This window comes from Nilaparvata lugens, chromosome 9 (assembly GCF_014356525.2).
Source record: "Nilaparvata lugens isolate BPH chromosome 9, ASM1435652v1, whole genome shotgun sequence".
Classification (NCBI taxonomy): Eukaryota; Metazoa; Arthropoda; class Insecta; order Hemiptera; family Delphacidae; genus Nilaparvata; species Nilaparvata lugens.
Genome location: NC_052512.1, coordinates 20,938,505 through 20,955,177, shown reverse-complemented (window position 1 = coordinate 20,955,177; position 16,673 = coordinate 20,938,505). Strand labels below are relative to the sequence as shown.

The 16,673-nt window shown below is 34.4% G+C and overlaps 1 protein-coding gene across 1 annotated transcript in view; it reads left to right on the top strand.

Moving 5' to 3' along the window:
* Positions 1-16,673, top strand: part of LOC111058703 (fibrillin-2) — a 341,293-nt gene that overhangs the window by 47,642 nt on the left and 276,978 nt on the right. The window contains 2 exon segments of the mRNA XM_039435620.1: positions 8,264-8,346; positions 11,069-11,173. Of these exon segments, the coding sequence (XP_039291554.1) occupies positions 8,264-8,346; positions 11,069-11,173 (188 nt within the window).

Genomic DNA, 16,673 nt, shown 5'->3' with positions numbered 1-16,673 from the left:
GGCTATGATAGTAGTTAATTCAATAATTGGCAACCAGCTAACTTCTGAACTAGATTGACGTAAACGGTTCGAATGGACAACCATATTCGGCCGAATTAACGGCAGGCAGATTCGTCCGATCCAACGGCCGAACGGATCGGTTGAATACGGTTCCAGTGGACGGTTACCTTTATGTGGTTGAAAACCAAATACTAAGGCGAGCAAAGCGCCTGTTGGTCTATCTAACATTTGAATTTTTAACCCTCCACGGATAAAAGACTGGGGTGAGTCTAGTCAGTATTTGAACTGGAGATGCTGGTAACTTCCTTTCCTTCATGGAACATATAGAATACGGACGACCCACCACAAAACCACAGGATAATTATTATTATTATTGTGATATTAGCTTATTGGGGCTAACAACCTGACACTCAAAACCGAGTTCATTTATTGCATAATAGTCAGGTGACCTACTTCGTTATTATCAACCTAGTTCATGAAAATTGTCGTGCAATACAAAGACAAAAACCCACTAGGCGTTTGGGTGTGCATTTAACAATTATTATTTCATTTGTCGAATAGCAAACAAATTAACTTTGTAGTCTGATGTTATGAACACATTTTATTCTCCATATTTTCTTTTGCTGATGGTGATGCTCATATCAGCTCTAGACTTGGGCATGAATGTTAGGAAGGATTACGATGAGTAAGGAATCACAACTCACAGCTTCATGCCTTGCGCACACCACTGCGAATTGCATGACGGTGACGGGGACAATTTCAACCATCTTGTCATGGAAAATGTTTAGAGAAGTATCGATATTCAGCGCATATATCTTGGTAACTAACAAAATTAAATGTAGAAAATGTAGGCTTTTTTATAAGCATTCATTTCTACGGCCAACCGTTCTCAAAATTTAAATTTTGTACTTTCGGAGTTTTATTTAGCAAGGAGCACGAGATTCAATGTGTTTGTTACAACCTTCTATCTCTCTCAAAAGCATGGTCTCCAGGTTTGGCATCTTGCAATTTTTTCAACAATTTACGTCAAACCCCTCAGCCATGTTGATCGATTACGGACCATAACACTTCACAAGAACAATATTTAAACGCCGTTGCTAACGTCTCGTCTACTATGCTGCAAAGAATATTGAGAACAACTAGTGGAATCGACTCAATAAGTTCATGCATTAAAAAACTTAGTATTAGAAACTTGAAAATATTAAAAATTCTTATCATATTGATAAAAATCTCCGCTATGTCTTTGCAAAGTTTTCTATTCCCAGGTAATTTGCGGAATACCTTTTGCTACTTTGCGGAAATGGGTTTTTCGTACAGCTCCAACGGCCAGAAAATAAAATAAAATTCAACCTCCGTTAAGTGATGTCACCTAATTGAACCAAGTTCATGAGAAGGTGTTGACGTAATTTCACGATGGTTAAATCCATTGAGATTTTCTTAACCCGCCAAAATACTGTTCTTTTAAAAAAAATAATAGCTGTTTTTATACCTTCTAGATTTAGTGCCGGTTGCACAAAAGCCAGTTAAATCTTAACCGTGATTAATTCTACGAGAACCAATCAGAGAAGTTGTCTTTTCAAAAACGCCTTCTCTGATTGGTTCTCGTGGAATTAATCACGGTTACAATTTAACCGGCTTCTGTGCAACCGGGCCTTTATCATTTAAAAGTAGTACACAAACTCTTCTTACAATATAAAATTAATAAAAGTGTCTAGTTCTTATTCCTTGTGATCTGGGTATCTAACTTGCTGCCAATTATTTGATTCCGTAGGATCTGTAAGTATGTGTATGTGTGTTGAGTTATCCAAAAACTTTGCTAAGTTTGAACAGTGTGCGTTTGCCCAAAATATTGTCAAGTAGTTTCATAAAATACAGCATGAATATAATGTTGTAAATCACAACTCACGCACTACCTCAGCTCTACCCACCTGGTTTATTTGACAATATCCGGCACTGTATTTTATTTTCTGTACTGTTCGAACATAGAGTGATTAATTTATCACTTAACACCTCTTTCTATACTGCCGTTTTTCTGTCTCATGTTTACCGTACAATACATGTATAGCGTACTAAATTATGTAATGCAATGGAACTGTACATTATCGTCTGCTGTGTGAATAAATTATTTGAGTGGAACCTAATCAGAGCTATGCTAATCAACATCTTGCCAACAGAAGGCACATTGTGTAGGATGGATAGGACTTGAAAATCTTGTTCTCAACTCGATCTTGTTCTTCCATCAAACTTGTTATTAATCAAACATCTGGTAATATTTTCATGTGTAAGGTTAAGGATAATCGTAGGACTAATAGAAGTTGATATGGTATTAAGTGCACAAGCCGGCCTTTGTAAGGAAATGGAATAAGAGTCCTATATAGTCCGTACAAAATAATTTCTGACTTGGAGGAATATGTGGTGCAGAGAAATGCAGAGAGAGTTGCACAAAAGCCTGTTAAATTCTAATCATAATTAAATTCCACGATAACCAATCAGAGACGGTTTTTTTAAAAGAAAGCTTCTCTGATTGGTGGTTTAATCGGGATTAAAAGGTAGCAGACTTTTGTGCAACCGGGTTTATGTTTAGGCCACAGTGAATTCCACGTTATAATGGTATTTTTTATTGCCGTCCTTGTCTATCATGCAACAAAGCGGATTTCTCCGCTCTTTCTCGCTTTGCTCAGTTGCCAGATCAGCTTTTAACAATGTAGAATTAATAATTGATTAACAAAATATTTCATCTTAATTATGAAAATTCATTATGAAATTATTGAAAAATATAATTTCTTGCTCAATGAAATATAATTGATTATTTTAAACAAGAATGAACAGCTAATATTACATCAATAAACCTGTATCAGCTACCGTCTATAGAAGGCATTGACAAGACATTGGATCGGCAACGTTGTTCTTCTATCTTTCTCCACTGTCATTATAACGTGGACCTCATTATAATATGAATAACACAGACTAAATTACGTTCAGGTTGAATTTTCACAGTTCAACACAATCTCTAGTCAAAAACTTAATATACAGAATTGTTAATTAAAATTCAAATTCTACTAAATTTAATTATTATAGTAGAATAACATCTGAAACATGTAGCCCAATATTGAGTGCAATATTCCAATATTTTTTGGTTTTTAATCCATTCAAATTCTAAATGTTTGGATTTTTCGGGGCTCAAAATTTCATTCATTGATTAAATTGATTAAATGAAGGATTATGATATATTTTCTGGAAATATTCCTATAAAAATTATGGAAAGATATGTTCTGGGGCTGTTGAGTCTATTGTCCCTTTCTAAATAATTCTTATGATTTGTGTATGTTAAATGTATGAATTATTATTGAACGATCGAAGTGAGGTCTAAGATTCAAGTATACAGTTTTGCATTTTTCTTTATGTTTATATTTTAGTTTAAATATGTTTATATGTTCCGCATTTACAGCGAAACGCAGCAATAGATTTTCATGAAATTTGACAGGTATGTTCCTTTTTGAAATTAGCGTTACGTATACATAAGGTTTTTTGAAATTTTGCATTTTAAGGATAATACAAAAGGAAAAGGAGTCTCCTTCGAACGCCAATATTACCGTAAAAATCAGATTAGAATTATTCATCATAAATCAGCTGTCGAGTGGATTATTAATCGCATTCAAGTAATATCTCAATGTAACTTGGTAATAAAATCAGCTGTAGTGTGGACTATTAATTGCAAGCAATATTGATAATTCGAAGTAGCTTATTATTTTGTTTACGGAGGTATTGGATGGAGGCTGTGGTTATTAACTGCGCGAGGTCTACTGTTCACAGAACTGCTAGTTATAAGTTTCGCGTTGCTGTGGGATAGGAACGATATCAAGGATATCGTCCACGTCTTGTGTGTGGGAATTTCATTTTGTGTTGTTTGTGTTCTGTACGGTTTTAACATTTCTTAAACCAGGCCTAGTTGAATAATGGTATTTTTTATACTGGCATATTGTGTGGTGTATGGTTTTTAGTTGACTTCTTTGGTAACGAGTTTGAAAAACATCGAAACAAACTAGATTGTATCAAGAGCTAATTGAATGTTCAGCCTGTCATCATTAGTATAAGTGGTTTTCTACATTAAAGGCGACCATGTGATTAGCATGTTGGATAAATGCCTCTTGAACTAATGAAACCAAAAAGAAACGATTTGAAAGACTTTTGGAGAGCTGATAAATTATAGGGCGCTTCAGTTAAATCAAATGCTCACCGAGGATCCAGCAATGGAAAGAGACTACTATCTTATTAAACTCCCACTCGATACTCTGTTAGTACAGTTTAATGAGTTGGTTCCACTCTTGTTTGATTATTGAGTATTTCGTTTTGTCAGGCTGGTCACCCTGATCTTATTCCAACTGCTAACTTTCTCAATTTCAATACGTAATAAATGTCAACAAACATACAATAGTATAGCAATGTGTAATAAATAAATATAATTTTATTGCCATAACATTCATAGAATAGAAGACAACGTCAATACACAAAATATAATCACTAATATAAGTGAGATATCACAGCTTACAGCATGATCTGTGACTCTTGACCACAAACTAATAATAGCTAAAAGTGCATGAATACAAAAAGCAAAAAATAAATACAACAAAGTATATATAAGATAAACATACACATACATTTATAAAGCTTGGCTTTCGTTTGTTCGTAAATGCCGTCGTCGACCACGACAGGGTGAGGATCTCAGATTGGATAGATTTCAATTTGTCTAAATAATCTAAAAGATTATGTTTTAATGGGGAGGTTGAGTTTATTCTTTTATATACTTTAAAATGGCAATATGTTGATATTATTAGAAATGCTTTGATACTTGAATAATAAACACAAATAATGAAAAGCTATTTGATCAGCATACTTGAAATTTGGACAATATGAATGTCAACAATGCTTGTCGTCGTCGACTGCTGAAGTTTGCGCACAAACGAAAATGCACCTTAACAGGTCACTAAGCAATGATTATTGGTTTTTCAAGGAATTCAGTTATACAATGAAAAGGATTCAATAACAGCCAATTTGCTAACCTACATTTAATTTTTTTCTCTGTCTCCAATATTAATGTAATGTGTTCGAAGGTAGTTTATTGTACATTTTGATACCGATAGTGTCATAACTGTTTGCTGTTTTGGATAGTCGATGGTAGGGAGTGTCAATTCTATTACAATTCCTTGTGTTGTAAGAATGTCTATCAAGTCTCAATTTCAAATTTGATTAATTTTTCTTTGCGTGTAATAAGACTGTATATATGTAATAATTGACTACTGTCATTATATTCAGATCAATAAAAAGGAGCTTAGCATTTGCTAATCTATCAGAACCCGTTAATACCCTGACCTCCCTTTTTTGTAACAATAAAATTATTTCAGCATGACAACTATAACTCCACATAAGTATGCCATAAAATAAAATCAAATCAAAATTTTTATTCACAATCCAAACAGTTGAGGGTCCTGCCAAACCCAAAGGTTTTTCGGCGGGTGCCCAGTTACAGGAAAAAAATGAGTTACAAAAGATAAATAAACTTAGACAAAATAAATATTACACTTCAAAGATTTTAAGTAAAAAATGAAAGAAAACTGATACAAAATGCAAAAATAAAATAAGAAATATACATCAGATTTTGATACAGAATTACAGTAACGAAAAAAGGGAAAAATGAAAAATTAATTAGAAAGGAATGAAATAATAGGAAAAGGGAAAAATTGTAGCATTACTTTGAAAGAAGGGTATAAACCATGCCCAGTGAAGCAAATCCCCCAATTTCAGAACAATTTAGCTTATTCCTCCTCCATGGAAAGGTCGTTAGTCCTCATGTTACACACCGCCGATGATTTTTGGGGCACCCACTTTCTGTGTATTATCGTAATACCTGTTGGTCTCAATATTATGTTGATCTCAATATAACAATTAAGATCATACTGCTATAAAATGATTCGAATTGAGTTGGATAAGAAAGCGAGCGAAGTGAGTACTGGCTATTTGAGCTATAGTTTAAGTTGATTTTCTTTATCTGGCGCTACAGCCCTAGGTGAGCTCTGGCCTCCTTCACAACACACCTCCATTCTTCCCTGTTCATGGCTCTTTCCTTCCATCCTCTTACCCCCATCTTTCTCAGGTCATCCATCACTTGGTCCACCCACCAGTTCCTTGGCCTACCTTTCTTTCTTCTGCTGTGCAACTTGCTATTAAAAACTATTTTCGGCATTCTAGCCTCACTCATCCTCATCACATGCCCCAACCACCTTATTCTTTGGGCTTTAATGAAGCGTACTATATTTTCTCCTTTTATTAATGCTTCTATTTCCTCATTTTTTCTTATTCGCCACTGCTGCTCATTAACCTGAACGGGACCGTAAATTCTTCTTAGTATGGATCTTTCAAAGATTTTTAACGCATTTTCGTCAGCCATATTCATCACCCAAGTTTCTGCCGCATATGTTGCCACTGGACGCACCAATGTTTTATATATTGTTATCTTGGTGCTCCTGCCGACCAACTTACTTTTAAATAATCTAACATCGGCATAGTAGGCCCTATTAGCTGCTTGAATCCTTTCTTTTATATAAGCATTATTACCTGTGGCATTTATTGGGCATCCTAGATACTTGAAGTTCTCTACACCTGCAAACTTTTTGTTATTCACGTAGATATTTCTTGGTACTCTGGACTTGACTGCTGACACACACAGATATTTACTCTTGTTCTCATTTACAACCAGTCCGACTTTTTGTGCTTCAATTTCCAGGATTTTATAAACTTCTTTCAAGCATGCCACACCTCTAGCCATTATTACCACGTCATCCGCATATGCACATACTTGATGCATCTTGTTGAATATGGTACCTCTCTGATCCACCCTTTCAATAGCTTTCTGGAGAGCAATGTCGAACAGTACTGCTGAGAGCCCATCACCCTGCTTTACACCAGCATTAAAATGAAAGCTTCTGCTCAGCCTATTTCCCATCTTCACTTTGGCTGTAGTAGCAGCCATTATCATTGTGATGAGGTTAACAAGCTTACTCGGAATACCAAAACTCTTGAGTATCTGACACAGCTTAGGCCTGATGAGACTATCAAAGGCAGTTTAAGTTGATACGATCACTAAACAGACGGACCTCATGTTTCTCTGCTTGACCGCTAATGTCCTGTTCAAAACTCATAGGCCCGGTTGCACAAAAGCCGGTTAAATTTTATTCGTGATTAATTTCACGAGCACCAATCAGAGAAGGCGTTTTTGATAAGACGGCTTCTCTGATTGGTTCTCGTGGAATTAATCACGATTAAAATTTAACCAGCTTTTGTGCAACCGGCACATACTCTTCGTCATGAATCACGTATTCACAAGCCATATATCTATATGATATAGTTATGATTGGGAAATAACATGCTAAGCCAAAACTATTATCCTCCAAAATTTAGTCTACATAAATAGTAACATGTGCCGAATGTTTTCATTGCTTGGAATGTCTGTCCTAAGGTACATAGAAACTAGAGATTTTGATGTTGAGTATGAACATGGCACCTTTAACGTGGGCCACTTTGTGTTGAAATGTATTCATATTTTTACTGTGTAATAGTTATTGCAAATATCCAATGAACGCTATAATTGGATATTTTAAATCTGGATATTTTATATTTCATTTTAAACAATACAGTATTTAAAATATATTTATCAAGTACTTGACTATTGATAAAATTCAACATCCATAGATTATCATCCATCAACAGAATTGTATCAATTGTACTGGCATAGAGAAACAATAGTGTAAGTAGATATCCCATGGTATAGGGAATTTATGTCGCAACTTTTACTGTTATCCCAAGCCGATTACTGTCGATTATTGTCAATTTTTACTGTTTTGTTGGGGTGATAGCGTATGAACGGCACAATTTGAGAGACTACCAGCGTCACACAGCTGCATAGGAAAGAACTACGTGAACTATCGGCTTGAGATAACAGTAAAAGTTGCGACAATACCATGGGATATCTACTTATGCTATCGTTTCTCTATGGTACTGGTGTTATTCGATTTATTTCTTATTTTTAGAACTCGTGGCTGGAGCTCAAGGCTTCTTTTTTCAGTCACGCCAAAAACTATTGTAATTTAATGATTATTTTGTTTGTAAAAATATTTCTTGTATTTGGCAATAAATTCATTATTATTATTTAAATAATATTTTTTTATTTTGATTGATGAATTTTTGACAACTTTTTCAATTTTTTCAGGCCGAATGTCTGTAGGAGTAGGTATCGCAATTACTGCTGTCCTGGCTGGAGTCTCAAACAAGCGACTGGCCTCTGTATTATACGTAAGTGGAAAATCATATCAAATGTAAGTATGAAAAAGATAAAAAACAGTTGCATGATTCTAAGGTGAATTTTTGAAATTATTAATCATTTACATTCCTAGCGTGATAGACAGTCACTATCAAGAGGATTGTATGCAGGTAGAGTAAGCAGAATATTCAAAAACACATTCTCATGGGTAGCATAAGTACCATAGTGAGGTTCACGTTATAATGGCAGTGTTTGATTAACAATGGTATTGCTATCCTATCATTCAACAGAGCGGATAGCGCTATCTCTCTCTCGCTTCGCTCTGTTGCCAGATCGGCTTTTAACACTGTAGAATTAATAATTAATTGACAAAATATTTCTTCTTAGTTATGAAAAATCATTATGAAATTATTTAGAAATATAATTCCTTGCTCAATAAAATATAATTGATTATTTTAAACGAGAATGAACAATTAGTATTACATTAATAAACCTGTGACAAGACAGTGAGGATCGGCAACGTTGTTCTCCTATATTTCTCCACTGTCATTATAACGTGAACCTCCCCATAGTATTTTTCCGTGAGGATTTTAGTAGGTCGAACAAATGTTCGACATGCATGTTTGGCAAACATGTTTGTTGAGGAGGTCAGGGACAAACATCTTAAAAGTTTCGACAATCATTGTTTGTCAAACAAAAAATTAATGTTTTTCCTAGCATTTTCAGTGTTCACAGCTGTAAAACATAAAACCTGTTCTCCCCACTTGAAAATATTTTGTTTGGTGACGCGTCCACACTGGCCACGGGCAAACATTGTTTGTCAAACATAATAAAATTGCTATAACTTTTTCAACGAACATTTTGTAGAGCATTTGTTCAATGTGGACACGGCTTTAGTAGTAGCATAATTGAAAAATCCAGTAATTGTTTTTTATGAAAAATAATAATAGTTTCCATAGTTTCACAAAACTGTTTACATAGAGAAAAATGTATTTTGTTTTAGTACATTACGTTACCAGTGCCCTGAGCTGGTGTTCACGGTACGAGTCCAGTAAAGTTCTATATTTTCCATCATACCAATCTATAAAATATGAATCGAAAAAAAGCAATGTGTAATCATTTCCTGAATATTATTAGCTGCATTTGTTTATTTTTGGGTTAATTTCATGTCCTCTATTCCTCAACCGATTTGATTCTTTATTGTCAAATGATCAAAAAATTATCTTCATTCTCCAATTTAGCAAGAAACTTTTTGAAGACTCTTTTTTCCCTCAGTTTTTCCTTACAATGCATCACCAGGTAATTTTTGCTGAAATAATTCCCAAACTAGCAAATAAATACTGAAATATCCCTTCTAAACCTTGATTTAAAAAAAACTGAGTGCCCCAGAACTTCGAAATTTACCTTCCTTTTTTATTCATGTGGCCTAATTCTCTAGAATCATTGCATGAAAAATTTAGATCACTATTGACTCCCAAAACGATTTATTTTGTACCTGGTGACTATAATTCACAATACGAGTATAATATTTAATAAATATTTGTGTCAAAGTGAATAATAATAGGTAATATCCCAAAGTGATATCTTGTCAATGTGAGTGTAGAATAATTGTCGCTTACTGAGCAAAGTTCTTTTTTCTATTCAAGTTATGGTGCAATGGACAAAACAAAACAATCAGTTACAAAAAAAAAAAAAATGAAGAAATATAATCAGGTTGATTAAAACAACAGAACTATTGTTATTCATTGTTTTATTGTGTGTAATGAATTATTTTTATACACACGTCAAATAGCTTACAGCTAGAGGAAAACTATCGCACTGTTGTAAGATTCAAATAAAATAAATATGTTCATGAATATCTATATAAATAAAAGTTGAGCCTCAAATTTCGACATTCAATAACTTTTTATGTGAGCACCGAATTTGATGATTTTGTTTAGTTGTGTTCGTTATGCTCATGACCAGGTTTATGGCCTATCAAATTCATAATCCGACTTCAGGACTCTTTCCTACGGTCCTTCAAAGTTTACATGTAATGCTTATGGGAGAAGATTTGTGAACTGGCCACAAACAGAAATAAAAATCAGCTGTTCCAATCATTGTGTCATCCAACAGCCGTCGGTAGATAGTAGACAAGAGTGTGTGCTGCTCCATAAACGCCCATATTTTATTCTAAACGCCCCGACTAAAAACAAAAGTGACTGTTTTGTGTGTAACCATCCAGCAGTGCGGCCTCAGGTTAAAGACTCATGCTCTAAAGACATTGCTTTGTTTCAAATAAGTGTGCTGTTTTCGGTGTTCAGAATTAGGTGTGCATCCAGCTAAAGTTTGTTATGATATGCATTAACTATTTGGCCGTACGAAGTTCGCCGGGCCAGCTAGTAGTACAGTATAATATAATTTGAAATTATGTATATGAACTTTAATGCAATTATTGCATGTTTTAATGTTTCAGAATTATTCTGCTGAAATTTATTTATTCAATCATTCAATCATTAATGATTTATTAAATTAATTTGAATAATACAACTTTTAGAAAAGTACCACAGCGGCTCAGCCTAAAACGGTTCCAATTCTAATTAATATAACTACAGTCCAAATATGTAGGTAGCTAGTTTAGGTGTCACTTTTAAATTTTTTAATCAAATTCCAAAACAACAAAAACACAGAATTTGAATTTGAAAAAAAAAATCAAAATGAATTAATACTATTACGAACAATGTATGAAGTATTAACTTTGAAATTTTTTTTCAGCCGTATGTACAAGAAAATGTGGCAAGGGACGTTGTATCAAACCAAATATCTGCCTTTGTGAAGATGGAAGACTCTCTCCGTCCTGTCCAGGCTCTAGTCATGGAGGTTAGTTAATAAAATAAACAAATTTTTGCATGATAAAATATTATACAAATAGAAATGAAATCTATCTTAATACGAAGATACTTTTGGTAGCATGCTTTATTATGTCTTGAGATACCTTCAATTTATATAATAATAGAGAGTAGGGTTGTGATTGTTCGTTTGTTCGCATCAAAACATGTCAACATTTGAATGTTAGTGTAGGTTCAATATCTGTTAATGAGACTATGACCGCTATAGGTGCCTTAAGGTCTGGCTGCTTTGAGGGCCCTGATGCAATACTCACGTTCATTTTAAAAGGTTGTGCTCCTGTTCTTGTGAAACCTCTTCATAATATTTTAAATCTATCTGTAAAATCTGGCAGATTTCCTCAAAAGTGGAAAACTGCTAGAATAACACCTTTTTTTAAGTCTGGTAAAAGAACTGATATTGTAAATTACAGACCAATTTCTATCTTAAATTGCTTTTCAAAAATATTCGAAAAAATTTTGCACTCAATTATATTTAGGCAGGTCAAGAGTACCATATCGGATGAGCAACATGGATTCTTGCCAGGTCGCTCGACGGTGACCAACCTAATGACTTTCAGTAATGAAATATCACAGGTATTGGATGGAGGAGGCCGTGATGTGTAATCTATACCGACTTGTCCAATGCTTTCGTTACTATTAGTCATAGGCTATTGTTGAGGAAGCTTGGGCAGATGGGTTTCAGTAATAATTTAGTGAGCCTTCTGCAGAGTTATCTACAATCAAGAATATGCATTATGTTAAAATTGAAAAATTAAATCTAGATTGTTCAAGTGTGCATCTGGGGTGCCTCAGGGTTCCAATCTTGGGTCCCTTTTATTCCTTATGTATATAAATGATCTCCCTTCTATTATTGAAAATTCCTCCTGCCTAATTTATGCAGATGATCTTAAATTGTATAAGGAGATCAGGAATGTGGATGATAGACTTGCATTGCTGGGTGATATTGACAATTTTTCCCATTGGTGTGAAGTTAATGAACTTAAAATAAATGTTCCAAAATGCAAATTCCCAAGTTTTAATCGCCAGATAAATCCACAGATAAATTCATACTACATAAACGATAGGCCATTGGAACAGGTGATGCACTTCAAAGACCTTGGAGTTGAGTTTGCTTTAGACTTATCATTCAACTTGCATATTGATTCAATGGCTTTTAGAGCTAATCAACAAATAGGTTTCATCCTTAGAACCTGTTAGCCGTTTAGTGATATGACCTTCTTGATTTTGATTTATAAGTCACTGGTGAGAAGTCTGCTTGAGTATGCATCCGAGATATGGAATCCATACCATGTGGATAGAATAAGTACTCTGTAACGGTTACAGAATAAATTTTTACGAACCATGTACTTCAAAAAATTCAATCATTTTTGTCCATTTGACTTCCCAACAGAGTCATTAAGAAGTTTATTCCATGTGTCATCCTTGAAAGTAAGGCGTGATGCTAGAGCGCTTATTTTCCTCTTTGGAATCTTAAATAATGAAATTGATTCACCATATTTACTCTCCAAAATGAATATAAATATATTTCACCAGTGACTCGACGCTCTGAGTTTTCTTTTTCGGTTCCTCGATCCAGAACACTTTGAAATTACAACTCTCCTCTTAATGCAAACAACTTATAACAGTTTGTCTGGGCGCCTAGATGTCTTCTGGTTTTCTCGCGCTAAATTCCAGAAAGCGTTATATGATAATCTTGTGTAAGCATGATCTGATCAAATAAATAGTTGGTGTGTCAGTGTGGATGTGCATATGGTTTCGGACGTCGTTCAGTTATAAATGTTATTTATTCTATTGATAAAAGTTTTGTTCATTATTTGTTGTTATTATATTCTTCAATTTTTATAAGTTTTTGAATTTTGAATTCTCAATTTGTTTTATTTTCATTTTTTCATAAGTATTTGAAATCTTTGAATTTTTCATTTTTGAATTAGGTGGTATTTATTTTTGTTTGTATTAGCTATTATTGCATAAGTTCGTAATCATTATTTTTCTTTTTTCATTTGTATCTGTACAATTTTTATTGTCAAGGAGACATATTTGGGGAAACCCGTCGTCTCCATTGTGAATAAATAATTAAATAAATAAACTTGTGGATTGCATACCGGATAAACGGGAATGATTTGGATCTCCAAATTTTGCACATAGATTCTAAAAATATCAATCTCGTGCACTTTTTTCTCGAAATTTCAATTTTCGGGGGGTTTGGTTTGTTTGTGTTTGTTGTAATGATGAAAATTTGAAATTCTCCTCCATTATTATCACAGTAATAAAGCATTTTAGGACCCTCACTTATTAGAACATTTTTGTTTATTTTGATGCAAGGAAACACCTTACCAAGTTTGACGGTTTGTTTCAGAAACACTCTGTGTAGTTTTTCACCAAACAGTGTAGAAATCAAAAGACACATGTCGTCATTCACTTTTAATTGATATGTAATCACGTCTCAATACTTTTCTGATGAATGAATCAGCTTTAAAACGTCAGGTTTGTCAACTACTACTCCATTCCTCTATTCCACTCTTTCTTCTAATTTGTTTCAATGTGATATACGGTTTAAAAAGTTATTTTTATTTTAAAAATATAAAAAAAACTTCGAAGTTAAAGATAGAAAATAGAATATAGCATTTAAAATATGGAACTTGCAAGAGCAAAACTCTGAAATGCTAAAACGGGACAAAGAAGCGTCCCGAGAGGTCTAGTGGGGACAACGGACAAGTCTCCAGAAAAACGGGACTGTCCCGTTTAAAACGGGACGTCTGGTCACCTTATATATATTGCCACTGAAAGCTCGTGTGAAAATGCCCGATGGAATGGGGGAATCAAACCCATGACCAGAAAAGCGATGGTAGATTCAAGTCTACCTCCATCGTCTCGCCAAGTCTATTAGGATATGAATATTTCCTATTTTAGTGATAATAATAACAATATTCGTATGGCTTTTATTGGTGGGGAGTCCCTGACGGAAGTTCCACCTCCCCTGACATATCATTTAAGCCTTACGTCTGTCATACTTCAGCCGGGACGGGCAGTTAAAGTGCCCATCTGATAACACTGGAGTGACATGTTCAAAAACCTTTGGTGGTGAGCGGGTTTGAACCGGGGATCTGTAGGCTCTGCTATGCAAGCACTCTATCCACTAGACCACGGATCACTCCATCTTAGTGATAAATATCGGGGCACCGAGCTTTGCTCGTTATTTTTATTTTCCTTGCCCTATTACCATAGAGAAGAAGATAATAAAGAAAGTATTGCTTTCCGAAAAATTAAGGTACCCCAATTTCTAGATTTCTGTATGATTAAAGGTCCCCTGAGTCCAAAAAAGTGTGTGTGTGTGTGTGTGGTGTGTGTGTTGTGTGTGTGTGTGTGGTGTGTGTGTGTGTGTGTGTGTGTGTGTGTGTTGTGTGTGTGTGTGTGTGTGTGTGTGTGTGTGTGTGTGTGTGGTGTGTGTGTGTATGAGTGTATGTGCGTCTGTGTACACGATATCTCATCTCCCAATTAACGGAATGACTTGACATTTGAAACTTAAGGTCCATGCAATATAAGGATCCGACACAAACAATTTCGATCAAATGCAATTCAAGATGGCGGCTAAAATGGAGAAAATGTTGTCAAAAACAGGATTTTTTGCGATTTTCTCGGAAACGGCTCCAACGATTTTGATGAAATTTATACCTAGAATAGTCATTGATAAGCTCTATCAACTACCACAAGTCCCATATCTGTAAAAATTTCAGGATCTTCGCCCCATATATGCAAAGTTTGATTTTAGATTCCCAATTATCAGGCTTCAGATACAATTCAAACAAAAAGATTGAGCATGAAAATCTCTCCAATTAATGTTCATGAACATTCCCACCTAAAATTTAAAATAAGCTCGAAATTCGAGAAAATGTGATTATCCAATTGATAAGTTGACAATGATAAAGTTGACAACTTTACTGTTGATTCTATTGAATGATTCACTATTAAGAGATAGCAGACCTCGTATGTCTCCAGCGTTATTGTTCTGTCACCAGCTGGCTCAGATCTTTATTTATAAGTAGATTTGAAACGCGCGTGAACACTAGCGTCAGGTGTTCAATTTTCATAACGGCAAGGAAAGTTGTGTGAGTGTGCCTCACCAGATTTTCATTTATTGATAAACAACACAATCCTCTAAAATGATCGTGTTTATATTTTACAGCTTGCTATACGTCAGCTTCTAAGAATTTCGGGGATGCGATATTTTGATTTTCCACAGAATCACTTGCTCACCTACTTTTTTACTATCCACAGACGACGAGAGTCTCAGCTGTTTCAGCCAAGGATGGAAATTATCCTTTTAATATCGTTCAGCGAGTTTTCGCAAGGATGAGACCTAGTGCAATCGAATTTTTATATCATAAACCTACCATGTTTCAAATTTCGTGAAAATCGTTAGAGCCGTTTTCGAGATCCATTGGACATTAATAAAAATAAATAAATATATATAACCAAATATAAAAAATAATTATAAATAACCAAATATAAAGATATATACAGAAATTGCTCGCTTAATATAATAGGATAATGTGAAATATTTTTTCTATGTTTGGTTTTGAAGCATCTATATTTGAAAATCTATGTTGTGAATATAATTAAGGACTGAGAAGTGAACAACTACAAGACTCAACCTATTTCGGACTTTGTGTAAACTTATCTAAATTTGGGAGAGGAATAGCACAAGGTTACCTTATTTTTCCTCTCCCTATCATTTTGATGATGTACTTATTGTATCAATCAATAAAGAATAAAGAATTTGTCGAATTGAAAATGAGTAGTCGATCATAGTTCATGTTTCATTCTCTGTCGTGAAAATAGTTAACCGTTAGAAAGAAAACAAGTAAAAGTCTGCTATAGTGAAGTCCACGCTATAATGGCAGTGAAGAAAGATAGCAGAACAACGTTGCCGATCCTCTGTCTTGTCATTGCCTTCTACAGACAGTAGCTGAAACAGTTTTATTGATGTGACATTAACTGTTCATTCTCGTTAAAAAAAATCAATTATATTTTATTAGGCAAGAAATTATATTTTTAAATAATTTCATAATTAAGATGTAATATATTGTCAATCAATTATAAATTCTTCATTGTTAAAAGATGATCTGGCAACAGAGCAAAGCGAGAAAGAGATAGCGCTATCCGCTTTGTTGAATGATAGACAAGGATAGCAATACAATTGCTGAACAAACACTGCCATTATAACGTGGACCTCACTATAGTTGACGGACTTTTCTACATTCTTCAGTTCAATTGCTGACTTCTCTGACAAAGGCTGTCTCATTTGCATCTACTTGAAATGTGAGCTGTTACCTACATCATGTAAATCAAGCCTGCTATTATCAACAACAAATTCCAATGTGTATCAGATCTATCTACTCTCTACAAATCTTGTTTCTGTTTCACGTCTGATTCAGAAGGAGATAAAGAAGAAGAAGAAGGAGAAGAAGAGG